Source organism: Bombus pascuorum, chromosome 8 (genome assembly GCF_905332965.1).
Source record: "Bombus pascuorum chromosome 8, iyBomPasc1.1, whole genome shotgun sequence".
In the NCBI taxonomy this organism is placed as follows: domain Eukaryota; kingdom Metazoa; phylum Arthropoda; class Insecta; order Hymenoptera; family Apidae; genus Bombus; species Bombus pascuorum.
In genome coordinates, this window is record NC_083495.1 from 1,883,368 (window position 1) to 1,908,364 (window position 24,997).

Below are 24,997 nucleotides of genomic sequence, written 5' to 3' on the forward strand. Positions count from 1 at the left end.
TAAATTGTATGTATAGTTAATGTATTTTATTCATATATTCATTATATAAATTTATTAACGACGCTGGTGTCCGTGGAGTGATTATAGCCAATGCTGCTTTAAAATGCTCTTTAGTGATTATAGTAGCATTTAAATCTTCTTCAAGTGCTTTAATAGCAGCTTCGTGACAAATTGCTTGGATTTCTGCTCCAGAATATCCTTCTGTAAGATCAACTAGATCTTGAATATGTACATCTTCGGCGATTGGCATATTTCTTAATTTTATATCGAAAATCTCTTGTCTGGCTTCATAATCAGGTAATGCCACGTATATTATCCTATCTAAACGACCAGGACGAAGAAGTGCCTGTGAAAAAGCAACATTTTAATTAATAAACATAATTGATAAATATAGCTGTTTTCTAAAATGTAACTAACTTTATCAATTTTATCGGGTCGGTTAGTTGCTGCTACTAAAGTAACGCTGCCTAACGCAGTAACTCCATCCAGTTCTGTTAATAATTGTGCTAGAACTCGCTCTTGCACGTTGCTTCCGGCGCTTGACGAAGAACCTCTTTCACTTCCTAGTGCATCAATCTCATCAATAAATACTATTGAAGGTGATACTTGTCTTGCTTTTCGAAATACCTCTCTTACGGCTTTTTCGGATTCACCGACCCATTTTGAGAATAATTCTGGTCCCTAAAAACATTGTACTTTTTATCTCCTTTTTTTTTTTATTGAAAAAGTTTTGAATTAAGCTTTAGTATGCCTAACCTTTATGTTTAAAAAATTTACTTTACTTTCTGTTGCAAGAGCTTTTGCAATCATTGTTTTAGAACAACCTGGTGGACCAAACATTAAAACACCTTTAGGTGGAGTTATACCCATCCTGAGAAACACTTCGGGATGGCGCAGTGGCCACTCAACAGCTTGTTTTAATTTTAATTTTAGGTCCTTTTGACCTCCTATATCCGACCATTGGATGTTCGGTACTTCTATTAAAACTTCTTTCATAGCTGACGGCTTTGTGACAGTTAAAGCATGTTCAAAGTTTGACATAGTTACTTTTAACGAAAGATCATTTTTAGTTTTCTGTTGACATTTTACAGAATTCAGAACTGCTTGGGAACATAAACCATATAAATCGGCGCTGACAAATCCATGAGTAACAGAAGCGATATTTTGTATATCTTCTGAGGATAAAGTGTTCGGTATTTTTGATAACATTTTTTTAAATATTTCTGCGCGCATATTGATAGTAGGTACATGAATTTCGAATTCTTTGTCTATTCTACCAGGTCTTCTAAGAGAATTATCTACAAGATCCAATTTCGAAGTTGTGGCAAGTATTACTACATTATCATTTGCATTTTGTATTCCATCAAAGAGTGCAGTCAATTGAGAAAGTATTCTTCTTTCGTGATCTGTACTTGAAGTACTCTTTTTAGGGCATAAACTATCGATTTCTTCTATTAGAATAATGCTTGGAGCTTTATCTTTAGCTTCCATGAAAATATCTTGCAATTTTTTCTCTGTTTCGCCTGAAGATTTGCTATAAATATCTGAACTGTAAATAGTGGTAGAATTAATATCATATTGCGATATCAAGGCATTGGCGATAGCAGATTTGCCAACACCAGAGGTGCCATATAATAATATTCCTTTGCTAATGTAAAAGTTTCCAATACTTTGGTACAGACCAAGGCCAATATCAAGAACATCTTTGATATCTTCTATTACGTTATCATATCCTCCAATATCTTGTATTTTAAATTTAGATTTTTTATAATCTTCTTTTTCCTTTTCTTGCTCTTCATTTAAAATTGTCCATTTTGTGTTGTACAGTGCTTTATACAATTTGATATTACGTGTTTCATCTGTTATGCTCAATTGTTTAAACTGTTCAGACAATTTAACATTTTCACAGTCATCTGATGTAACTTTGACAATCTTATAAATTAATTTCTTGCCATAAAAAGGCACACTGAATTTATTACCTATAGTAAATACTTTTTGCTCATTATGATTCTTAAGTATTATGTTAAGCTCCGTAGTTGCTTCTGGCAATATATGTTTCCCAATGCTACGGATTACAAATTCCTTGGCAATATTGACAGAAGAATTTAATTTTTCGATTTTAACATAACCTCGGAGGTTATTTAATTCTATTGCTGTAAAAAATGTATGGGTAGAAAAATTTGTATATAGATTTTGGAAGATTCAATAACAGATTTTACCATGTTTTGTTAAAGAAACACTTGTTAAACTTTTATCCTTAGTTGGCCAAGCAGTTTTAACAACTTTACTTTCTCCAGCAATTACGAGAACACAATCTCCTATTGCAATTTCACATAATTGCAAAGCAGATTGCGATATAAATACCATATCATCCAATGCTCTTACATGGATATTTTTTGGCTGTTCTATGCAAAGAAACACTTATATAAAAGTGGTTCAAACATTAGTAAATATAAGAGCATATATACCTAATAGATTATATGTTTCTACGGTACTATATAATATATCACCGTAAATGAAGTTATGATTCCATGTTACAAGATTAGGTGGACAATTAGTGTTATGTACTTCTAGATCCTTTATTGTCAAAATGCTCTGACATGTTTCACATGTCATCCAAGGAGAAAGACTTTTCCTCCCACTTTCTTTTCCTTTTGGTGTCATTCTGAAACGATAGAAATAATTGACTGGATGTAATTCATAAAACGTTCACACTCTACTATCTTTTGACATAGTCTTTTGAAATATGTTTTATTAAAAGTACTAAATAAGTATTCAGCTGGGAGAACATAACCTCTAAATCACATACAAATGTTTTGCATCAAATGCAGTAAAAGAAGTTTTTGTAAAATGCGTACAAATTTACACGATTATTCTCAACCTGCAATTTTTAGTATAAAAATCAATATAAAAATATAAAAATCCATAGAAATATTTACAAAGAAATGCCGTCCGCCATGATAACATATGCTTACTCGACATGCAACACCTAGACTACATACATATACATAAATTCTAATAAGTGGATGATGGCAATGGTTAACAAATAAAGTATTCAATGATGATACACGAACAACATATTCATTTTGAATGACGTCACAGACATTATTCCGATATATATAATGTAAAATATTCATTTCATTTATAAGTGGAAAGATATTACTTTAACATTAGAGATTTTAATTATTTTTTCAGCGCAGCTAAACAAAGTTAGGTCATACTTTTTAATTTTATGAATTAACCCGTAGATAAATAAAAATATCCTACTTAAAGAAGCTAGTATAATGTAATTTCAAGGATAAAGTTAGTAATCGACAAATAATAACAAGAAATTTTGAAAAAATACATGAAGTGTTCACGAAGATCTTCAAACATAATCAGTAAGAATTTATTCTTCTATCGAATGTAATAAATTCTACCCTATGGTAAAAAAATATGCAGAGTAAAGGATGTACGATTCTTCCTTCTCTTAGCTTCTTCTCCTTTTTTAGTTTCGAATATCATCATCCCAATATATCGAGCTCGTAAAATTCTCGTGGATGAATATAAGAGATAAGACAGGGATGGGATATCGCGATCACAGGTTTGGGGGAGCTGAGGAGGCTTATGGCTTATTGGTTCAATCTAACCGTTACATTACCGAATAATTTAAAATTGATTGCATTTTATAAAACAGGTAATCCATTTTATCAATGTTATTCTGCAAATTGTATGTTCGTTTGAAAATTTGCTGATAAAACTTTTATTGATAGAGGGAAATTGGTCGTGTGGAATGTAGAGGTTCAGATGCAGACGAGATGAATCAGGTTCGGTGGAGCATAAAATCAGCAGCATCAGGCGCATCAGGGATCGTGGCAGGCAAGAGGCAAAAGACCGATGGATGGACGGGCCAGCCGTCACGAAGCGGGCCGACATTCCCGTACCAAACGAGATTAATAGAGATCCGCCTGTCAGCCGGACGCCTCTCCGTCTGAGCGAGATCCAGTGGCTTCCAGACGGCCAGTCTTCTCGCAGATCGCAACCTGCGTGGGCAACAACCGATCGTGATCGATCGCACGGTGCGTCCTCTCTGGACTACCGCTTTGCATGTCGTGTGCGTGCGAGTCCAAGAGTATTCCGTGTACCACGAATCTTCTAGTCATCCGCGCGCGGGTATATATAGAGTAATGAGATAACAACCACTGTGACAAATTAGCACAATTTCGTCCACGCGGCGTTCACACCTACGTCTAGAGAATATCATTAAATTCTGTACGCATTTTTCAAACGGCAAACAACTCGTGCATCCTCGATACACAAACTCGTTTCCGAATCTCGCCATCCCGTCTCGGTAAATCTTATTCGACCGATTTACGTCCATCGCTATTCGTACCGATGCGAATACAAATCACGAGGGGTCAGTGGGCCGTATTCGGTGGCTTCACGTTAGTTTGCCTCGCCAATTTACGATTAGGTAGGCACCGCATCGCACTTTTTCATTCTGATTCATCCTCTCTGCTCCTTTCTCTTTTTATCAAGTTTTCCGCGATGTATTCAATGCTTTTATATTTCAACCGACTCTTACAAGTTACGTTTGTTAGCATACAAAATATTAACGTTTTCGAAGAAGCATGATTCTGTTTGATATCTGCATATCGGGGTTGTTTCTGTTTCAGCCATCGGTGACCAGAATGAAGGCAACGAAGGTAGGACACACAGGGAAGAGGTTCGACAACATGTATGCTGCGCCAGACATGAGAAAATGATCGATGTTGGATACGGTAAGCGAATTTAAGAAAAAGTATGTATTAAATTCTGGCTAATGTCAGGACGGAGCATACGGACACAGATGCACAGAAGATTGCGGAGCGGTATAACGTTGAAAAGAGATTCGGCGAGGAGTTGCGTAATTTTAGCAACCGGCTAAATGTAAGTTACGTTCCCTCGTTTCACTCTTGCCGCCCCATATTCATGAGTGGTAAACGCTGGTGGCCTTGTCGCTAGATCCGATCCGGTAAATTAATATCGGGTGTTCAATCAATTGACGCCGATCGAGAGGATGAAGCATCCGGTGACGGTGTTGTCGTGTGCCCATGATCAAAAGATTTGACCGATTTATCATTGCGAGCTATCGCATTAAAATAGCGCGGGAATCGTCGAACCGATCGCGATTCGATCTCATTACTTGATTTTGTCACAGAGAGATCAATTGCCGCTTGTAGATCGGAGGCGATCAAAGGAACGAGTCTGTGATTCGTGGAATGTTAATGCCCCTCACGGACGAATAATTAAGGTTTCGCCGAAGCGGCCGGTTCCGCGAAACGATCGAAGGAACAACCACCCTTCGAGACGCCATTAATTGTCAATTAAATGATTTTGTTGACCGATGTCTGGTATCCTCGGCCGGCGCTTAAATCATCGCTATGCCCAACGTCGCATCATCTTTCTACCTTCGATTACCTGAAAAGACCAGACCGGCAACGATTATTCGACTGATTGATCGGGCGTTCACGCGGTAGTCTGGTATTTCAAGTAGATCTCGAAATAATACCATTTATAGGAACAAACACGGAAAGGTGGCAGTGAAGTAGCCGAAGGTTCACGGTAATGTGAATCACCGAAGAATCAGCGCATTCCGTGTCCCACGCGTTCGCGCCAAAAATAGCACGGTTACACTATAGACGGTTCTACCCTCTTCTTATATCTTGTCAACTTGTTTAATGTGATACAAGTCGTAAATTTTGTACGATGATCGCGAGCATTACAGAGCGGCGCCATCGGATTTACTCGCGTCTTATTTTTCGCGAGCGAACTCCACGGCACGCAGTCAACAACACCATCCTACCGGTCTACTGAAATTTCATTGAACCTCCCTGGCCACACTTTATTGCTAACGCTAATCCCCTTTTTCGACAGTATCTTTGATTTTTATTTTCTCAGGAATATCGGGCGAAATTATCCAAATTGATGCAGGCCACTGTCGTAAACTGTGTCCACGACACGTGTTGGATGATCCAGGAGATGCGAGTCGGCCCACTGTACAGGTAAATATTTTTTCATACAGTTTTACTTATCAGAATTTCGGTTCAGAAAAGAATGCAGGGTTACAGAGGTACATGGATGTATGTAATCCATGACTCATGCACGGCCGCAGGATGCACCTGGTACAAAAATCTTTTTAGGTGATCCCTGCCTTGGCGCAACGGGTTTGCGACAAAAAACGCGTCGCCATCGCGGAGTTTATCGAACCGGTCGTGAAACTGTCGAATTCCTCGACCCGGAATCTTTTAAAATTCAACGTCATGGTCACGCTTATTTTACGATTAAAAAGAGAAGGAAAGGATTGCCGAACTCGCGACATCTTTGAAAAGTCAGGAACGCGTATATAGCGAAGGAACCGATCTAAGTTCGAAAAACCGAGATCGGACGTCGTGGAATTCTGTTCGGGTAGTCGAGCGGCGTGTCGAAGAAAAAAGAAAGGACGAGGCGAAAAGACCGAATTCGCAAATAAAAAAAAAGTATCGCGATATACGTTGCCACGGCAGGTTACGTATGCCAAGGGCTATACGAAGGGCGAAAAAGGCAGGAACATCATGTAGATTTATGACGCATGGGATCGACCAATCCGCCAGCTGGAATGCGGCCACGCCAGCACCGCGCGATCGTACGATCTACGCGACTTTTACGGCGAGTGCACCCCACACTGTATCGAAAACCGCGTATCTTCGTCGATGATCATCGTACCCCTTTTATACATATGTACATACCTTACACATTCTATTCTCCAAAATTCGTCGACAATCGTATAGCGACTAAACGATCATCGCGTGTTTCTACTTCGTTTCCATACGAATCGCAACTGTTGCCTCGAGTCCGTGTTAAAACGGCAGTGGACTCTAATTAGCATGGTAAACGAACGTGTCGTAATAATTCGCGAATAATTCGAGAACGACCCTTCTTGGGGAGAAAGCTATTTTCGTCACGTGATGCAACCCGATCGGTGGTTTACGATCTTGCAGCACCCACGCTGCAGGAGAGAAACAGGCTTGAGAAGAAGAAATGTTGCACGCGATATGCAGAAAGAAGAGGATGTGTTTTGCGTCCTTGGAAGGTCGCATCGAGCCGGGTCACCGCTCCGGCGCCAGCTTGGCCAGCTACTAAATCCCGAATCGTGTTCCTGGGATCTTGAGGATGGATGTACCTGAGAACAGAATTTATTAGAAAATATTCTTAGCCAGAAATATCACCGGGGGTACGAACGAGAGAAGAAAATGGGTAGAGGCACCGATGCCTTTGCACGAACAAAGATAACGGTCGATGTTATCCCGCAGCGAGAATAATTAAATGGCCCGCGTGTCGCGAAAGAACTCGAGTACCAAAGAAAACGTCCGAACGAGAGATAACGAGGCGCGCGAATATTATAAATTCCTCCGTGGACACCATCGATACTTTCTCGCTTGGCAAACGTACGACGAAATAAAGTACGAATTCTGTGAAGTCGCGTGCTCGCTTTGCTCATCCAACATCTGTATCGATAAAATGTTCCCCCGTGTGATACATGACCAACCATTCTAGAAGCGTGTTCTCCTTCCTTACCAGCGGCAACATTTCATCCGATCCGATTAAAATATCCGAGTTTCCGTTCCGCTCATGTTCAACGTAACTCATTTGCACTTTTTGTTCTTTCAGAGATGTTTCCCGGAATCGCATTGTCGTCCAAGGGCGGCGAAATTGGAGAGGGTGTCAACGATTCAAGGTGTTCGTGTGATCGAAGTCACAGAAGCTTGCGAATGCACGCCTGATTCGTCCTGTAGGCGAGAATCCTTCACGCATCTCGTTCATTCTGGCACTCCTCACCAAGCCGTGATTGATGTCGGAGTATGTATGGGTCACTGTGCTAAAGGTATATAATTTTCTTTCGTTCGATACCATTCGCCCGTAATTCTTATCGATAATCATCGATGTCTCTTTTGAAAGATCTTGGATGCAAACCGGTGAGGAACAGTACGGTTAGCATCAAAGGACCGAATGGTACGTCAAATTTCCTACGTTCGTAGTAGATAACGTAATTTCACTCGAGATAGATGTACTTATTACGTTACATTTTAGGGGACGAAGTGTACCAAGTGATTGAGAAATGTGGCTGCGCTGGAACATGCCACAAAATGGACCACATGGAGACCGTTTTAGATTTCAGCGAAGTGGAAATTAAGGATGGTACAAACACGACGGATGTTAGGCCAGTCGTTCGGGTAAATTTTTTACCACGCGATCTCAGATACCACTATGATCGTATTATAATTTATCGTTGACTTTGTATTTGCGCAAATAGCAAATTAACGTCGGACAATGCGTTGGGACGTGTCCAGGGAACGAGACGGAAATGTGTCTTTTGAGAGACAAAAAAGAGCCATCGAGATGCTTGGCGGGTCTGTACTCGAAGCAACATACTTGTACACCCGCCAGATTCAAAGTTCACGAATACAGGTATTCGGGGATGCAGGTTAATCATCGACGATGCGAATACAATTAAACATACATCGGTGTGGTTTTTCGTTTATTTCAGGACACGTCGTGGATCGAAGAGAGAAATTATTCAAATTACCCAATGTGCCTGTGTCTGAATAAAATAGAGAGGACCGAGAGAAGTCTGTTCGATCCAACGGGCCAATGGAACAGACTTGTAGAAAGATTCAAGCTACTTTATGCGTCGCGTAAATACAAAGTACCATTTCGATGTTCCTACATGCACCGTGTATTGGTATGATAAATAAACGTACAATGACTTTCTAGAAAACGTCAACTGGCTACCTAAAACTAGTCCACGCTCATCGTATTCCATCCGATTCGTTCGCCGTTGTCTATCGTCGTATTAAATGATTCAGCAAGTTTCACGGTAATCGAGTCAATTCTTTGAGAAATGTCTGACAAGTTTAGAATTAGTTCCAGCTATTGATATTGTTAATTCGTCTTACGACGTAAGATGATAAAAGCGGGATTACATTTGGCAAGACGCAATAAGACGTTCGGCAAGTTGCTTTCGCGAATTTGACGCGCATTTCTACGAAAGATACGCCAACTGGCACTAGCCAACTTTGTACTTACGACTATTCCCTACCTCGTTCCCGTTTCGTCTTGCGCTCACATACGAATAATGCAACAAAAAGAACGAGGTCGAAGCCGGTGCTCGATGTTCGAACGCGGAGGCGAAAATACACGCTGACACCCTCGCGAGATCCGTCATCGTCCTCGTAGGAAAACAACCGATTATTCGCAACATCTAAATATCGCTGCGTGGCCACATGACTCGCCACTCACGAATCTACGGAATTTAGGAAGCGTGAGCTTTTTTTAATAGCCCCGCGATGTCATCATCTCGTTCCTGGTGGGTTTCGTACGCTTCGCAATGCCATCGTGTATAATCGACCTTTATCGGTTTTTGTCCTTTCTTCGTATCTATTTTTTAATCGCACAACTATTTTGTTTCCAGAGAAACGCAAAATTTCTTACCTAAAAATACAAATGTTTCAAGCGTAAAAAATTTCAAAAAGCAATTTCTCGACAGCTAAAAGAAACGGAACGCGCACTCGCTGGTCCAGAATGATCGAAGATGATCTACGATGGGTTAATAAGCAGCAAATGGGGGAAAAGAAAAGTCACATTTTCGAGTCGTGTTGAGTCGCGTCGAGTCGCGTAGCGTCGCGTCGGTGTCCCGTGAGAGAAGCCGATGTCGCTGCGGGGAGCAACGCGGGGGAGGCAACTCCCGGCATAGCATAAAGGTGACTCCTCGCAGCCAAGACCTCCCATATGCTACTTAGCGTTCCGTTCGGTTCGGCAAACCTCCTGTCCGCTAGCAGAGAAGGTGTCCGCTCCTTCCTCCGCTAAGAAGCGTTTGTCACTGACTTAACGTAGATTCGGTCGATGTTACACGCTGTCATCGAGCTTTCGATTCTTCGAACGAATCCGGAGAGATCAGCATCGTTGGTAGTCGTCGCCGTCGTGTGTTTCGAGCCCACATTCGGACCTGTTCTCCATTCTGACCAACGATCCATATACGAGAATGATATCGGGTGACGTTCGGTTTTTTCTTTTGGCGATACTCTTCCTATCGTGTACTTTCAACGTACACGCACACCCGAATCGCTTCTCCGAAGATGATAATCCCAACGAGGAAGAACTTGTCAACTCCTGGTCTTTGGATGACTTGAACGAAGGAAGCGAGCACGATGCTCGTCGGGACGAGGCTCTAGAAAAACTACAACAGGTCCGTCTCCAGATAATTGTGTCGTATGCCTTGGTGTTTGTGTGAGACTTGGTGAAAACAGAACTTTTGTTTTCGAAGGGTCAAAAATATGAGTGAAACGACTAAGTAAATTCCATTTACGGAAGTCGCGTGTTTCAAACGACCGCGTTAACCAGTCGATGAAATCGTTACAGGTTCTTGGTATCCGGAGTCACAGCGAGAAAACAGGACGTCGCAAGGTGCCGCCGCAATTTATGGTGGAACTGTATAATAATGTAGCAGATCCCAGTGGTGTCACGCGTGGCAAAAATCCATACAATGCCAAGGTTGTCCGCAGCTTCATCGAAAGAGGTAAACCTCTAACCACTTCCATAGCGTAGGTCATTGTTCCGTCTGCGATCGAAATTTTCACTAAAACAAAAACTTTTACGCAGATACCACCTTATCGCGATTCTACTTCTTCAACATCACGGGTTTGGAGGTAGACGAATCTGTTTTGGAGGCAGAGCTTCATCTTTATCGGAAGAGAACACCTTTGAAAATTATGCATCCATCTACTTTAGCTTCACCCTATTATTTGGTAAGTATACGTCAATCGCAATTTGTCGATTTTTTAAGGAATCGGATAACGAATATATCTTCCTTTAGATAAGAGTATATCAAGTCTTGGATGAGAAAAGTTTAGACGTACCCGATCTTCACAGGCTGTTGAACGTTAGATACGTCGGGGCACACGCATCCGGTTGGCAGGCAAGTTTCAAGATAATGGAATTTTTAGAAAATACTATATTTTCTCGGTGTACTAAGCATTCGACATTTTTCATCAGATATTCAATGTAAAACAAGCCGTTCTTGCCTGGTTAACTGGAGAACCAAATCTTGGTCTCTTGGTAACGGCTTCCACTTTGTTCGAGGACCAAGTGACTGTAGAGTTTTCCCGGCGAAACGAGTACCATCATAGCAAACAACCGATCTTGGTACTCTTTGACGACGACGGGAAAGGACACCGAGGCGAACGTAGCAACAACGAGAGCGAAGAAGCATTCTACGAGGACGAAGACGAGAAGAACGATTTGAAGAACGAGTACGGTGATAAGAACGCCGAGAAGCACGATCGAGGAAAAGGTCAACCGGAAGAGACTCGATGGGAAAGCGAGAATAAATCTGAATACTTTCAAAGGCAGAAGAGAACGCAAATAGGAGAACACGATATAATGACGCAGACTGCTCGAGTTACTCGAGATCTTGCAGAAGAGACGCCCAAACGACGTCGAAGGGAAACCATTTCCTCTTCGAGAAAATTACAGAAAAACGTTCATTCGCACGGCTTAACCTCGATGGACATATACCAACGAGCGATACGCCGCGAAAGAATGGGAGAAAGAGTTCGTCAAAGGCCGATGTTTTTGTCGAATGAAAATTTCCGTGAGAAACGGTCAATTAAAAGTCACGCTTCTGTTCGACAAAATGTCACCGAATGTACGAGGCACGAGCTCTACGTCGACTTTAAAGAAATCGGTCTTTCCTCCTCTATCATCGCTCCTCTCGGTTATTCCGCCTATCATTGCAAAGGCATCTGCGAATCGCCATTGAGTCAAGATCAACAGCCAACAAATCACGCGACTATTCAGGGAATCGTTCACAAAATGGGACTGGTGAAGGGGGTTGAGAGACCTTGCTGCGTACCCACGAAACTATTGGGCACAACAATTCTATTCTTTGATGACAATGAAAACGTGGTCCTGAAAGTTTATCAAGACATGATAGCGGATCGTTGCGGATGTCGTTAAGGATCTCATGGTCTTTTATTCCCCTTGTGAAGGAAGAAGCAGCCGAAGCGTCAAAGTATGTGTTAATGGTATTGAAAAGAAGAAGAATGCGTGAATATGTATGTGAGGAAAGAGAAAGAAAAAGTGGGAGTGCACGCGAGAAAGAGAGAAAGAAAGAGAGCGAATGTAAGAGTGGCAGAATATTTGAATCAGGTAAAAATGATTTTTACGCATTAGCACGAGAGTCATTCCTAAAGATTCGTTTGAAGATCGCCGTTTAATTGACGTCCCAACATTGTACATAAGAACATTCCTAAATTCGCGTAGAACTAAGCGTATCAATGATTAGAATGTGTCTATATCATAGCCTATATCTTCATTAAATTATTATTATAACCACACGTAGGGAATTAATCGTCTCGATCATTGTATATACTACTGTGTCGTAAAATAAGTTAGAGTTATTTATATTTTAATTATGACAAATAAAACGAGTATTTAAGCTATCGAGCCGTCTTTACGCGTAATATGTAACTCGCTCCTTCTCACACTCCTATCATGATCGAACGCTCTACGAGCCGTAGGTTCTATATTTGGAAGGATGGTATGTATTGCTTCCATCGTGATACATTTGAAATTACTTATTTTAATAAATCGCGTGTCATCCCTCCCCCAAATAAACGAAGCCGGTCGAACGGACGAGCGAGCGAATCAAATCGAGCGGCTCGGACATAACGAAGCAATTTTCTTAGAAGAAGTTTCGTTGGCTGAGCGACGAAATCGAGGCGTAAATTTTATGAGCGGGCCAATAAAATAAACGTGACGGTAACAGTGCTCGAGACGATGACTTTGGCGCCACTGGATGCAGAAAAACAGTCGTGGAATGTCAGCGCTACCGGTGTTAAACGCTGCCCCTTTTACCTTCTTTTGCAATCCGGTATCGGTGGCGCTCAACGATCTACGAGTAAATAAACGATGTTGAATCGAAATCGGGTTGCATGTCGACCCATCGAGAAATCTCGCGCTAATGGCAGTTCCTGTACGGTTCCGAATTTCTGTCGTTGATACTTTTACGATACGGCCTTTCGCTTTTTCTTTCTCTCTTCATTCGTAACGATGCGGTTCCCATTTTATTTCGTCGCTGGAATTCATAGCATGGCCAGGAACGTAAACAGATTAGTTTAACGACCCCTTTGGAATCCACGATGCAATCGCGTATCGGTTTAGAATATAATGTATGTACATATCTCTGCGCTTTCTAGGACAGGCAGAATCCACGTGGAACGCTGCGTGAAACAAACAGCGAAGAATCAGACGAAATTATGGACGATTAGGCTATTAGGCGATCTCGATTGCCGGCTACCATCATCTCTACCTGTCTTCCTGCTTTCTTGTTAGTTCCCTTTGGAATCGTTGCACGCGCATAAATTTCCACCCACGCCTCCCACAGAGTTGACCAATTTGTCCGAGGAATAATTTTAGGTTTCTCTTCCAACTCCTTTCTAACTGCCTCCGGTTCCACACGCAATAGTTTATCATGGCAAGAATCAAAGAAGAGATAGAGATATTCAAACGAAAATACTGAAACGATAAATAAGGTGATCGACGATGAAAAGGAGCAACGCTTTCGACGTGATGCGGGAATTTACATATTTGCCAGCGACCGATCGTTCGCGTGCCATCGTACTGCATTCCGTGTGCGTGCATCTCCAGTTATATTTAATCCATGGTGGGTGTATTTTCGAATTCGCCCGCCTAAAAATAGCCAAAACGCGTTCCATTGCATTCCAACACTGTATTTAGATCCTTGATATCGTAATACGTGTCATCCATGTTCGTGACAGTCGAGCAGAATCTTACCCACTTATTTGCCCTGCTTTTACATAAGTACCAGGTCTCTGACAAAAGACATGAACCGAAAAGACATTACAACGCCTGAAAATTCGATGACCGTTCGTACTTTCTTCCAACCCTATATGTATATATTTGAAGAAACGGAGAGGAATGATTAGTTACTGAAACGTAGTTATTAACGTGACGAGTATTAAACTCACGAAAACGTAGTTACTGAAAGGGTTAATGACGCTTGGAGATTGGAAGAGTATCAGTGTAAAGAAGGGAGGCTAGAGCAACGTAGAACAAGCGAGGGAAATGGAGAGGAGAAAACGAGGTAAAACGGAACCGGTGTAAAAAGAAAAGAAAAAGCGATAGGGCGGGAACTGCCGCTAAGTAAGAAACCCTAAGCCGTGAACTGTACCACGGCCTGTACAATGACGTAGTGTTCTGTCATCCGGAGCGCTACCTCTCCAGCCTCTCCACTACCACTGCTTGGCCATTATAGTGGGACAGAACTTCACGAGTTCACAACTATACATATAGTGGTAGGCCTTTGAACGGTGCGCGCCTCGTGCCTCGTGTATGCTGTGTTTCTTCCTTTCCGTCGTCTGTTCTTTGTCGTTTTTTCATCGCTTTTCTCCTGTTTTCGTTCACGCGTTTACATATCTTCTCTTTTTCACCGATCTATAGTCTTTACCTGCGTGACGCGTCATCTAGTGCGGACGCGAAGGTCGATCAATCCACCGATTGTTTTTGATCGTTCCTGAACGTTTGTAAACAAACAGACCGACAATAACATCTTTGTATTGTCTGCCTACAAATCGTTCAAGAATCAAATAGAGAGGGATGAAAGGTACAGCAAATATATATTCGTGGAAACCTTCGCTGGGTATATTGGATGCGCGTTGAACTAAACAAAACAAAAACAAAAGTAATTTTCTACAATCAAATATTCGTCGAGAAGACATTATGAGGAATCGTTGATGACGAACATGACAGTCTCGGCCTTTGTATACTGCGTTCTCGTTTTCCAATTGACGTTAATTGTTTCGATCGTGCACACGGGCAGTCGTCAAGTAAGTAACATATTAACGCATTTCACGCGAATATTATTATAAATAATTATTTGAATCATACTTTCATTAACGAGAGGACAGATTAATTTTTTTATCGAGTGATTTTCGCGGTGAACGAAAACGCGGGAAACTGATATTTTATCCGCACATCGATTGGCTGCTACGCCATTGAATGGGAAACGGTCTCACAACGAACGCTTCCAAGAAGTAGAAATGTTTTGTGTCTCACGGATCGGCGAGAGTATTCCATTTCGCTCCGTTTCGTTCCAGCGTGTATTGCCGCGTCCCTTTTCCATGCGAGAGCCTCGTATCTCATCGACGAGCCAAACACGGCTTCTTTTGATGTTGTGCCGACCACCGTTACCCTCCTCTGTCACGAACCTTCAAATAACCCCTGTACCTCGAATCCACTCTATTTGAATTGCGCTAGATCGGTTGTTTAAACGGTTCTTTTCTCGTGAATAATCGATAAATTTACTCCTTTTCTCCTCATAGATCGATGATCATGAAATCACTGGAGATTTGAAAGTCGCCGTATATCAAAAACCGATTTCGGGCTTATTTTATCCATCATGGATGAACGATCAGTTGATTCGAAGCAAACGAAACGAGCAGCTCGATGAAGAGACGATTCCTACGAGACACGCGAAACATCGGAAGCGACGTCGCTGTAGGAATCGATTGACGTGTCTTCGAAATACATCTGCGATTAGGCTGTCTTTTCTGTGGGACAATGGCACGGCGCCAATAGATCAAACATCTAAAGAGATAAAAGAAGATCCTGATGAAAACAACACGCTTATAGAGGTCGATGAAGAATCACGCAACGATGGTGTGCAGGTAATGATTTGTAATATTGGAGATGCGTAGATCTTCGAGGGAAGTGAAAAATAAACTGGATTACATTTTTTTCCCGACACGCAGGAATCGTACAATAGAACCAAAGGGGAGGATTACGATGTAACCGATATCGACGAGGAGAAAGGTAGAATCGATTCAGCGGAAAAAAGTTTTATCATGACAGAGAGAAACGATCTTAACGAACGATCTATTTCTACTGAAATTGAGTTAGAAAATCAAAACCAATCTTTCAGAAAAAGAAATCGAACCAAAAATAATAAATTCTTCGAGAAAATAGATTCCACGGGCGAAATGAATTCTTCCTCTATTTACCCGGCCATCGACGATCAAGTTATGTTCCATGATAGCTTAAGCGTTATCGTGAGCAAATTATTTCAAAATTTGCGAAATGTTAGTGCAGCGGACGGACAGAAAATCTTCACGGAGCTGGATTTTGTGAACGGCACGAACGAAGATCCTTGCCAGAAGTGGCTAGACAGCAAGGATAAGCTCGAGCAAGTTTTCTTAGGTACGAACTCGACATTCATAGTGTTGTAAACGCGGTGCCTGGTTTCTCGAACTCGCCGTTACAGGTGGTCTAGCGTCGTTACCCGCCTGTCCGTGCCTATACCCGAACAATATCTTTTACGAAGACAAAATTTGGGATGAGAAGCGAATGAAGTATTTCAGGTGGAGAGACGTTAGTGGTAGCTCTCAAAGACTCGATGTTTATAAACCTGGAGCCACTTACTGCGTGCGCTCATTTTTGACGCAAGGAAGCGGAAGCGCCGCAGCTCAACACTGTTGCTACGACCATCAGAGGAAGCTCTTGACCCGTGGTTCCGGTGCTGGTACTCCGTACTTTGTCAGTCCTGAGATATCGCCTATACTGCACGAGAGAATTGACGTGCTACCTTGGAGACTTTGCAAGGGTGACTTTTCCAGGTCTTTCACTTGCAAGCATTTTATCTACGATTAACACTCAGCCTTTTTCGCATCTTTCATTTTCTAACGATTGGGGACCGAAAACGCGAATTCCCGTCTTTCATACTTCATGCGATATCCTATAAAAATATTAACTACTGGGAAATAAAACAGTAAAAAAAGTAGTGGATGCTATATATTTAATTTTACATTACATGTTTGAATAATACGAAATCATTATCAATATATTAGATATAATAATATTGGTTGCCGGAAAGTTCCTTTCAATTGCTCTAAAAACATGCGGAAATTCAAGCTTTATGGTTGTCAGAGCAGCCGGTCCTCAAAGTGTTAAGATAATATTGTACCTTTTATTTATGTAACTTACAACATGATTGAAATTATAGGTACAACGGAGTAAGACCACCAAACAATGACAACGCGTGTGAGGCGAATCCCGATGATGAGGAATATCAACGACAAATCGATGACACCAAGCATTATTAAACTGCTATCCTTTAGAACGCAATATCTATGATACAAGATACCTGAAACAAGTCCCAATGAGATTGTATTTCCGTTGAGTTACTTTAATGCGCGTAAAGAACGTATGTATAGTTAAATACAAGAAATAAACATAGCACTGTTAATTTTACCTTTCATATTACGATTTGAGCTTATTTCTAAACAGAATCCTTTTAATATATTGTTTAAAAAGACGCGCTCTAATCAAAGGGTACTTGGAACCGGTTTTGACCGTTCCACTGACGCGTTTCCAGTCACGTTTCTCGCGCTACTTCCCGAACGAAAGAGGGGAGCAAGGCGAATGCAGGGACGAGCAAAGTCGATTCACCGCTCGAGTCACCAGGCCGTTCGGTTGTTATGGTTACCGCTCGCAAACACGGTTTTTATTTGCCTCTAATAATAAGTTAAGCTTGATATTCAAAGTCAATTAACAACTATGGATTGGGCCGCGGATTTAGAAATTACCTCGAAAAAAGTAAGTTTTTAAATATTCACCCTTGTCCATTGTACACATTTCTTGTAATCGATTGCTGGTAGCAACAGAGCGGTTAAGTTAAAAAAAAAGTATTGATTTTCAGCTTTTGCCTCGTCTTGGTAGAAGATCGACACAGAACATCGTACAAGACGATTCGAAACTAGACGATGATCTTTTGGAAAGTCCTGTATCGTCATCTTCTGTGAAATCGGCACAACCACCTGTAGCACCTCCACGTACCAGGAAAACAGGATGGGGTGACGAACTGAAAAGCGGGAAGTAAGTTGTCTTGCGGTAATCTGTGGTTTCAGCGAGAAATGTTTCATGCAATTTTCACTTACCCTCTTTTGGTTATAATTTTAGGATACGTGGATCGTCGAGCATCATCGAACAGTGAGTATAACGAATAAAGTCAAAGAATCAGGCATCCGTAGTCGCTGATAGACTGTTTCTTAGGGAACGCTTTCGAGGGACGGAGAAGGATGACGTGATTGACGGTAAGAATTAATTTGAAATCGTCCAAAATGTAAAAGTTCTGCTGATAACAGGGTTATACTTTCTAGATATTCCAGTTATACCGGATTTGGATGAAATTCAGGAGGATAATGCTTTGTCCGATTTAGTAAATACACCAACGTAGGTATCATTGTGAAGTTTGTTGCAAATATTCTCATTCAGTTACTTTCATTGCGGTATTCCGTAGGGTGAACGTGAACAGAGTCGCTGCGTATAAAGAACTTGATACGGATTTGGTAAAGAATGCCGCATTCATGTCTCTAAATGGCGTTAATCTTTCTCTTCTAGCAGAGAAATTATACAATGAAAATCTAACAAAAGAGCCGGATGAAGTATGGAATTGGAATCTTCTTTTCACTCAGGTTGCATCTGAAGTAAATAGCGAATCGCGAAAAAATCTTGTTAGTTAGATTTTATACTTATTGTTTGGGATTTGGAGTAGCCGTCCGTTTATGACTTTGCCTTTTTTGGGAAAGTTCGAATTTCCTACCTCCTAAGTTATAAACTTTATGATGCGGACCTCATTAAGAGGTTAATAAACACCTAAATGCCTGATGGATCAGGTTTAAAGTAAACATTTAATATCAAGCAGCAATATTAGAAGATATGGGCCAACGAGGGTACACAATTAAACCATGAAAAGCCGGGGACAGAAAGTTAGTATATAAGGATCAAACAAAGCTTCTGGAAGCAGTATTAACAGAATCTTATAACAGTCTTCATCAGAGCGTCACACTCTTTGTATTATAGTACGCCGTATTCTGTACCTCAACTTGCAAAGACATAACCTGAACATACCACATACTTGGCATCTTTAATTTACCTCCACCTTGAGCGTTAATCTTATTCAAGGTTCGCAATATCAACCGATCAGTTGCAATCTGACTGATCACCACTTAGTTGAGAATTTGCAACACTTATCACTGTTTTATCGTATAAATAAAGCTAAAATACATGCAAAAACATTATCTTCCTTCTTTTATTTTTATCCATATAAAATTAGTTTGTATGTTTTGTAAAATTTATAAAAAAAAAAAAAATGAAAGCAACGAAAGGAAAAAACATGGCATACTGCTTATCCTGCAGTGCCTGTATATGGAAGCGATAAATTTATTTAACCTCGTCTGACCTATTCGATTGCCCCCCAATTTGGAAATCGCGGTAGTTCGAGGAGCGACGTGAAAGACTCAACCGTGCAGGCGTGCAAATCCGAGGTGAATTATAAAATAACGCACCACGAACCTACACGCGCAATCGGGAGCCGACACAAGCTACTTGAAGCGACCACGTGACAACACCCACTGAGCAGATCTGCTTATTTCTAACGTTAGCGATCAATGTTCAGTTGTGCCATCACTAGCACACGCACTTCCGTATGTAAGGCTTTGGTTCCTCTATATATAGGAACTGAATGACATCTGATCACTAGCGAGAAAGCAGACCGTGTTGCAGTATATTATATATTATTAAATTACAAGAAAAAATTATTTGTACATCAAGTCGTAATTGATGTTGGAATATAATATAATATTTAAAATAAAATTGCATTAAGAAAAGTTATTTAAAGCAATTCTTATGTATTAACATTGATACCGCATATAGATATTCAAGATGAAAGCCATCTGGAAAGAAAATTACATACTAAAATCGCGTCGTCATACGAATATGAATCGATATATCGAACGTCTACAATCGATATATATATTAGCTTGACAAACCAATCAAATTTATCGAATTGATACATCGATTAATATCGCAAAATCGAATATATCGATCTTTTTGAGTTTGAAATTGGCAGAGAGATCTGATAGATATGATAACCCGTTTGCATTAAGATTAATTTTATTCGTATGTTGTCATCAAATATAAAATTAAGAAGCGTTCGAAGAAAATTTGTTGACTGTACTCTAAAAGAGCCTAATGTATTAGAATGGGTACAGTACATGCTTCAAGGAAAAAACAAGAAGAACCAAGCGTAGTAACCCATGAAGACTGTATACCGTGCGTGGATCCGCAAGACAGAGTACCAGGAAATCCAGGAAGTTTCGAAGATATACACAAGAAAGTTAAAGATCTTTACCCGCAGAACTTTGACGGTGCGCGGCTCGTCATCAATAAAATACTTAGTGACCATTTTAACGTGACCCATACGATAACTCTTAGTTCCGTTACACCGTCTGGATATAAATTTGGTGCAAAGTATGTCGGTACAAAAGTGGTCAGTTTAAAAGAAAGATATCCCGTAATCGTGGGAGATATCACACCAACTGGAAATTTGTCCGCGTCTTTTGTGCATACCCTTGCATGTAGATTTAGATTTAAATTATCAGCGCAAATTGCCAATGAAAAATGGAAAGCGTTCAGTTCCAGCTTAGAATATCGGTCGAACGATTTTACTGTAGCGGTGACCTTAGCCAACCCAAAATTTAAAAAGAAGCAAGCAACAATGGTAATACACTTTTTACAATCGATCACATCGAGAATCGCGTTAGGAGCTGAAATTGCATGTCTTCGTGGCTCGAAAGTTCCAGGAGGTCAACAGACAGTCATGTGTTTGGCTTTTAGACACAGTACAGGTCTTGCGACATTATCCGGAACGATAGGTGAAGCGGGCCTTCATCTTTGTTATCACCGCAAATCTAGCTCACAACTGGAACTCGGGGTCGAGTTAGAAACAAACACGAGGACTCATCAGTCAATCGCTACTATAGTTTACCAAGTAAACGTGCCATACGCGGATCTTGTCTTTCGAGGTATCGTGAATTCCGAGACTACAGTCGGTGGCGTGTTTGAGAAGAAACTATACCCAATTCCAGAATCTTCGCTGGTTATTAGTATACTTTTAAACCACAAGAAGCAGCAATTTCGAGTGGGTGTTGGTCTCAATATTGGACAATGATAATCAACGTATAATGTGGCTTGTCACGCATAATTTGTCATTTTCTTAGATCATTTATAAGAATGGTAGGAAATAATTCGATGGTATAGAAATTAACATAGGAGAGAATTTTTATTATTTCTTTCAAAATCTTACAGAGTGAAAAACATTTTGTGAACGTTACAATTTCTGTGACTTAATACTTCGTGATAACGCGTTAACAACACTATATATATTAAATAATTGTTATGTTTATATATGTATTATAAAATATCCGAAAACTTTGAAGCATAAGACCTATATATTGATATACACTGAGTATTAAAAAAAGCCTACAATGTTTTTATCTAATTTAGTGAAACTAAATGCAATGTGCCTGATACATCAAAACTGTTATTTTTATCATTAAACATTTTACTTAACAATTTTATTTAATATCTATTAATTGAATATCATTCTAATCATCTCCGTTTGCTATTTTCTCATCCAAATCATCGTATTCGTGGAAAGCAGTTGTTTTTGAATCATCAAACTTGACGTTCAATTTTTCATTGACAAGTCCATTTTCATCGGCGTACTCTAAGATATCACAGATCAATGGCGATTCCACACCTAAAACGTACTCACATGTTTTCGGTTCGACTAGAAAAAGAGAAACACTCGATGGACTGGCCGTATGACTTTCAACACATTTTAATTTCACCTGGAAATTACAAAAATTGTGGTAGCTATATAAATTCTTTCGTATAAGAATAAATAAATCTACTCTATGAAATGTTTGTGTATATATATATATATAATACTTCTGTTTGTCTTGGATTCCCAGTTTTATCACAAATAGTACCGTCGCTATAAAAATGGGAAAGCTGTTTCCGCAATTCTGGAGACTTTGGTCTTTTATGTGGATGTGCAGCAATCCAGTCCAAATGTTTTTGCTTATTAAATTTACCGAGATTTAGTATGGTCTTTATACCATCGCGTTCTACATGATATTGAATTATAATGTGACCATAACAAAATTCATACTTCCACCATCCATTGCCCTATTTTCATCAATTATGTATTATTAAGTAAAATATAATTATAAAATGCGGCCAAAATGCAGAAGTGCAATACTTACCCCGTGTAAACAATTCTCTCCGCTTAGAAAGTTTTTTACGGGACTCGCTTCCGCAGGACTAATACCTTGATCTGCTAACGAATTTATGGAGTCTTCGATATTATTATGTTTATCGGTAACACCGACAGGGTGTATTTCAACTCTAACACGTGCTTCACCATCCTGAAATAAATGCAAGTCAATTAAATCTTCAATTAATATACACATATAGTGAACATCATAACGAGAATGAGTACCAATTAATATCAAATATATGAATTTGTTAAAAACATGAAACATGTGTTACATATCATTCCTTCTTTTAATTTATGATATTAGTAGATAAAAGATCGACATTATTTACGGTTAAATCGTGACTTTACAACATTTTATATTTATTCTGAAAATATATACTATATATATCATATAGTGTTTTGTGATGTGATTATTGTTATTTACTTAAAAGCAGTGTGTAAATATTATAAATTTGGCTGTGTACAAGTAAAGCAATAGATATTGTGATGCTAAAGACATAATGGTGCATAAATAGTATTCATAATGTTATTATAACATTCTTTTGGAAAAAAATGTAGATTTAAAGGGAATAATTGTATGTAGAAAAGGAAGGGACAGAATGAGATATAAATTAATGGCGACAAATGACAAGAACCACCAAGCACTTTGGCCTGATCCCAAAAATACAAAATATTCTGACCTGGCCCTCCTTATCTACATGGAAGATTGCATAGACTTCCTGCAGCTTGTCATCCTGTGCAACAAATAATTAATTCAATGTATAAATAATAAGTAATGCAAACGAAAATTGTTTAACACTAAAAAGATTATTTATATGACTTAAGAGTATAAACCAAAATTACTTAAAAATTCTTGAAATTTAGCAAAATTGAAGTGTTTCAGATAGATAAATAAGATATATAACTATGATCAATGCAGTTTTCTACGATTAGGTAAAATATAATATTTTATACGGACAAAGTACATACCATAATGGAATTTATTTAAAATCTACTGTTATTTGAAAATATTTTGCATGTGTTTCACATAAATCAATATCAGAAATTATCACTATCATACACAGAAAATATATAAGTAAATATATTTTATTTTAAATAACAATATGTACATACGACACAGGCATAGTCAAAAATAAATAACTAAATACACAGAATGTCAAATGGCTTTACCGTTACTTTTTGATATCGAAGTTTCAGACTTTCCATCTCCATTGCAACAAGAGATCTTGGCTTCTTCGGTGCATTTTCAACTGGATGGCAGTTAATTTCATTTTCCCCTGTAGCTTGGGGCTTGTAATCAGGATGATTACATAGCCAAGGTGAAAGAACAATAACTTCATATTCACAGCTAGAAGGCTCTTCTAACGAAAACAGCTCATGTTTTCCATGCTGATAACAAACATAAAGAACTTTTATCTTTCGTGGCTTATTAGTTAAGTCACAAACTGTGCCATCAGCCATTTCAACTTCAATGTATGGCATATTGATTCCATCAACTTTTTTAACTGGTATATCTGCTTTCCTAACATTTTCTCTTTCTGCATACTCAGCTAAAAGCTTTAACTCTTGCAACTTATCAAAAGTACCCAAATAATATTCTTGTGTCTTCACTTTCTTCCCATCTCTATCTTCATGATATTGACGTACATATCGTCCATGGCATAATTCATATGACCAATAAGATTCAACCTATAAAAGATACTTAAGTTAAACTCATACATGATACATTTATAGCATTTATAATGCATACTCTATAAGAACAAGTATTTTGTTTAAATAATGCTGATAAAATTTCTATTGGATTTGGTCCATTGTATGGTTCATTATAACCTTGCTCTTGTTCTGAATTATCAACTATTAAGCACTGATACTGTTCCTTATTTGCAGTTGTTATAATATAAGGTTCTACATTTGTCCTAGATTCCTATTAGGTATAATAAATATGATGTAATATAGACATAACAAAATATTTAATAGATATTGATTTACGTTTCAATTCTAATAATACTTACTAATAAATCCGAGCTAGCTCTGCCCGGCCAATTAATTTTAAAAAGAACCGTATCGTCGAAACTTCTGAAATCGTGTCCATATACTACAATTATAGTGCACAATACTATAGTAATATAAACATTACAGTATTTCCACATTTTTATAAAATTGCAATTATTTCATCATATTTTTTGTCGAAGTATATGTAAGATATCTTCGAGCTTGTGATGACAGCAATATATCTGCAAAACAGAAAAATTATTTCATATTACTCTTTGATGGTCAAGAAATATTTGTCCGTTTCTATTAGGCAAAAATATTATAATATATTTGTACGTTTAATTTTTAATAATTTAAATTCTATTTTTTATGAAAAACAAACGTTTCACTGTTCTTGTTGAAATAATTTTCTTGAGAAGTTGACACTACACTTATAATTATCTCCAAATTCCAGTAATTTTATACCACGTGAACTGTATACGTGGTCATATTTCTATTCAATCTTATCTAGTTTCATAAAATACAATGAGCATACATAAAGGAGTATGCTTAAAAATAAAAATATATAATTGTTTATAATGATTTCTTTATTTCAAGTAGAATTTGTTTCATAAATCCGTAATAGAACTGATTTTAGATTCGAAACTCAGAGTTCGAGAAAACATCTGTATACACCTATCTAGAAAATATCGAGTGCAACTCATGTATGAACATATAGCAATAGCCAATCAAACAGTTTGTAGATGGCGTTTACAACGCATAAAAATTCGAATTCCCACGGCAATCAATTAAATTCTATTTTATGGATTC

The 24,997-nt window shown here is 39.1% G+C and overlaps 8 protein-coding genes and 1 long non-coding RNA gene across 19 annotated transcripts in view; 6 read left to right on the top strand and 3 right to left on the bottom strand.

The window, feature by feature from the left end:
- Positions 1-11: 11 nt before the first annotated feature.
- Positions 12-3,035, bottom strand: LOC132910043 (ATPase family gene 2 protein homolog A). Of its 2 annotated transcripts, XM_060965459.1 has the most exons (6): positions 2,940-3,035; positions 2,469-2,665; positions 2,220-2,405; positions 757-2,153; positions 418-681; positions 12-346 (listed from the first exon to the last, which is right to left on the bottom strand). In XM_060965459.1, exons 1-6 carry the CDS (start codon positions 2,957-2,959, stop codon positions 17-19), a joined length of 2,394 nt encoding a protein of 797 aa, XP_060821442.1. In that variant the 5' UTR covers positions 2,960-3,035; the 3' UTR covers positions 12-16. The 2 variants fall into 2 exon arrangements, with proteins under 2 accessions (XP_060821442.1, XP_060821443.1); XM_060965460.1 differs by lacking the exon at positions 2,940-3,035 and having other exon boundaries at positions 2,220-2,400; positions 2,469-2,596.
- An 825-nt stretch (positions 3,036-3,860) lies between these two features.
- On the top strand, positions 3,861-8,776 carry LOC132910061 (uncharacterized). 2 transcript variants are annotated; one of them, XM_060965499.1, is made up of 8 exons: positions 3,861-4,058; positions 4,656-4,760; positions 5,920-6,023; positions 7,669-7,882; positions 7,957-8,010; positions 8,089-8,231; positions 8,312-8,466; positions 8,546-8,776. In XM_060965499.1, exons 1-8 carry the CDS (start codon positions 3,881-3,883, stop codon positions 8,601-8,603), a joined length of 1,011 nt encoding a protein of 336 aa, XP_060821482.1. In that variant the 5' UTR covers positions 3,861-3,880; the 3' UTR covers positions 8,604-8,776. The 2 variants fall into 2 exon arrangements, with proteins under 2 accessions (XP_060821482.1, XP_060821483.1); XM_060965500.1 differs by having other exon boundaries at positions 3,984-4,453.
- Positions 8,777-8,858: 82 nt separating this feature from the next.
- Positions 8,859-12,497, top strand: LOC132910074 (bone morphogenetic protein 2-like). Its single transcript, XM_060965523.1, has 5 exons — positions 8,859-10,243; positions 10,417-10,573; positions 10,657-10,802; positions 10,871-10,972; positions 11,050-12,497. Exons 1-5 carry the CDS (start codon positions 10,040-10,042, stop codon positions 12,010-12,012), a joined length of 1,572 nt encoding a protein of 523 aa, XP_060821506.1. The 5' UTR covers positions 8,859-10,039; the 3' UTR covers positions 12,013-12,497.
- Positions 12,498-13,233: 736 nt separating this feature from the next.
- Positions 13,234-17,322, top strand: LOC132910052 (isthmin-2-like). Of its 3 annotated transcripts, none has more exons than XM_060965488.1 (5): positions 13,234-13,720; positions 15,399-15,743; positions 15,828-16,272; positions 16,337-16,688; positions 17,075-17,322. In XM_060965488.1, exons 1-5 carry the CDS (start codon positions 13,718-13,720, stop codon positions 17,172-17,174), a joined length of 1,245 nt encoding a protein of 414 aa, XP_060821471.1. In that variant the 5' UTR covers positions 13,234-13,717; the 3' UTR covers positions 17,175-17,322. The 3 variants fall into 3 exon arrangements, with proteins under 3 accessions (XP_060821471.1, XP_060821470.1, XP_060821469.1); XM_060965487.1 differs by lacking the exon at positions 13,234-13,720 and adding an exon at positions 14,350-14,903 and having other exon boundaries at positions 16,337-16,699; XM_060965486.1 differs by lacking the exon at positions 13,234-13,720 and adding an exon at positions 14,351-14,903.
- On the bottom strand, positions 17,019-18,236 carry LOC132910077 (uncharacterized). 2 transcript variants are annotated; one of them, XR_009658672.1, is made up of 4 exons: positions 18,009-18,236; positions 17,658-17,932; positions 17,324-17,585; positions 17,019-17,215 (listed from the first exon to the last, which is right to left on the bottom strand). It is a non-coding gene; the product is annotated as an uncharacterized LOC132910077 (long non-coding RNA). The 2 variants fall into 2 exon arrangements; XR_009658671.1 differs by having other exon boundaries at positions 17,019-17,585.
- On the top strand, positions 17,525-18,593 carry LOC132910070 (intraflagellar transport protein 43 homolog). Of its 2 annotated transcripts, none has more exons than XM_060965518.1 (6): positions 17,525-17,667; positions 17,771-17,946; positions 18,031-18,060; positions 18,112-18,164; positions 18,231-18,303; positions 18,371-18,593. In XM_060965518.1, the coding sequence occupies exons 1-6, from the start codon at positions 17,629-17,631 to the stop codon at positions 18,591-18,593; spliced, it is 594 nt and encodes a 197-aa protein (XP_060821501.1). In that variant the 5' UTR covers positions 17,525-17,628. The 2 variants fall into 2 exon arrangements, with proteins under 2 accessions (XP_060821501.1, XP_060821502.1); XM_060965519.1 differs by having other exon boundaries at positions 18,124-18,164.
- A 1,386-nt stretch (positions 18,594-19,979) lies between these two features.
- Positions 19,980-21,486, top strand: LOC132910062 (mitochondrial import receptor subunit TOM40 homolog 1-like). Its single transcript, XM_060965502.1, has one exon. The coding sequence runs from the start codon at positions 20,114-20,116 to the stop codon at positions 21,080-21,082; it is 969 nt and encodes a 322-aa protein (XP_060821485.1). The 5' UTR covers positions 19,980-20,113; the 3' UTR covers positions 21,083-21,486.
- LOC132910050 (endoplasmic reticulum lectin 1) lies at positions 21,175-24,867 on the bottom strand. 5 transcript variants are annotated; one of them, XM_060965483.1, is made up of 8 exons: positions 24,723-24,867; positions 24,208-24,429; positions 23,946-24,119; positions 23,366-23,884; positions 22,876-22,929; positions 22,182-22,343; positions 21,865-22,104; positions 21,175-21,764 (listed from the first exon to the last, which is right to left on the bottom strand). In XM_060965483.1, the coding sequence occupies exons 2-8, from the start codon at positions 24,343-24,345 to the stop codon at positions 21,519-21,521; spliced, it is 1,533 nt and encodes a 510-aa protein (XP_060821466.1). In that variant the 5' UTR covers positions 24,346-24,429; positions 24,723-24,867; the 3' UTR covers positions 21,175-21,518. The 5 variants fall into 5 exon arrangements, with proteins under 5 accessions (XP_060821466.1, XP_060821465.1, XP_060821461.1 ...); XM_060965482.1 differs by having other exon boundaries at positions 24,619-24,854; XM_060965478.1 differs by having other exon boundaries at positions 24,570-24,854.
- Positions 22,626-24,997, top strand: part of LOC132910065 (5'-AMP-activated protein kinase subunit beta-1) — a 259,654-nt gene continuing 257,282 nt past the window's right edge. The window contains exon 1 of the mRNA XM_060965509.1: positions 22,626-22,630. The gene's annotated coding sequence lies outside the window, so the exon portion shown is untranslated. The remainder of the gene's footprint in view (positions 22,631-24,997) is intronic.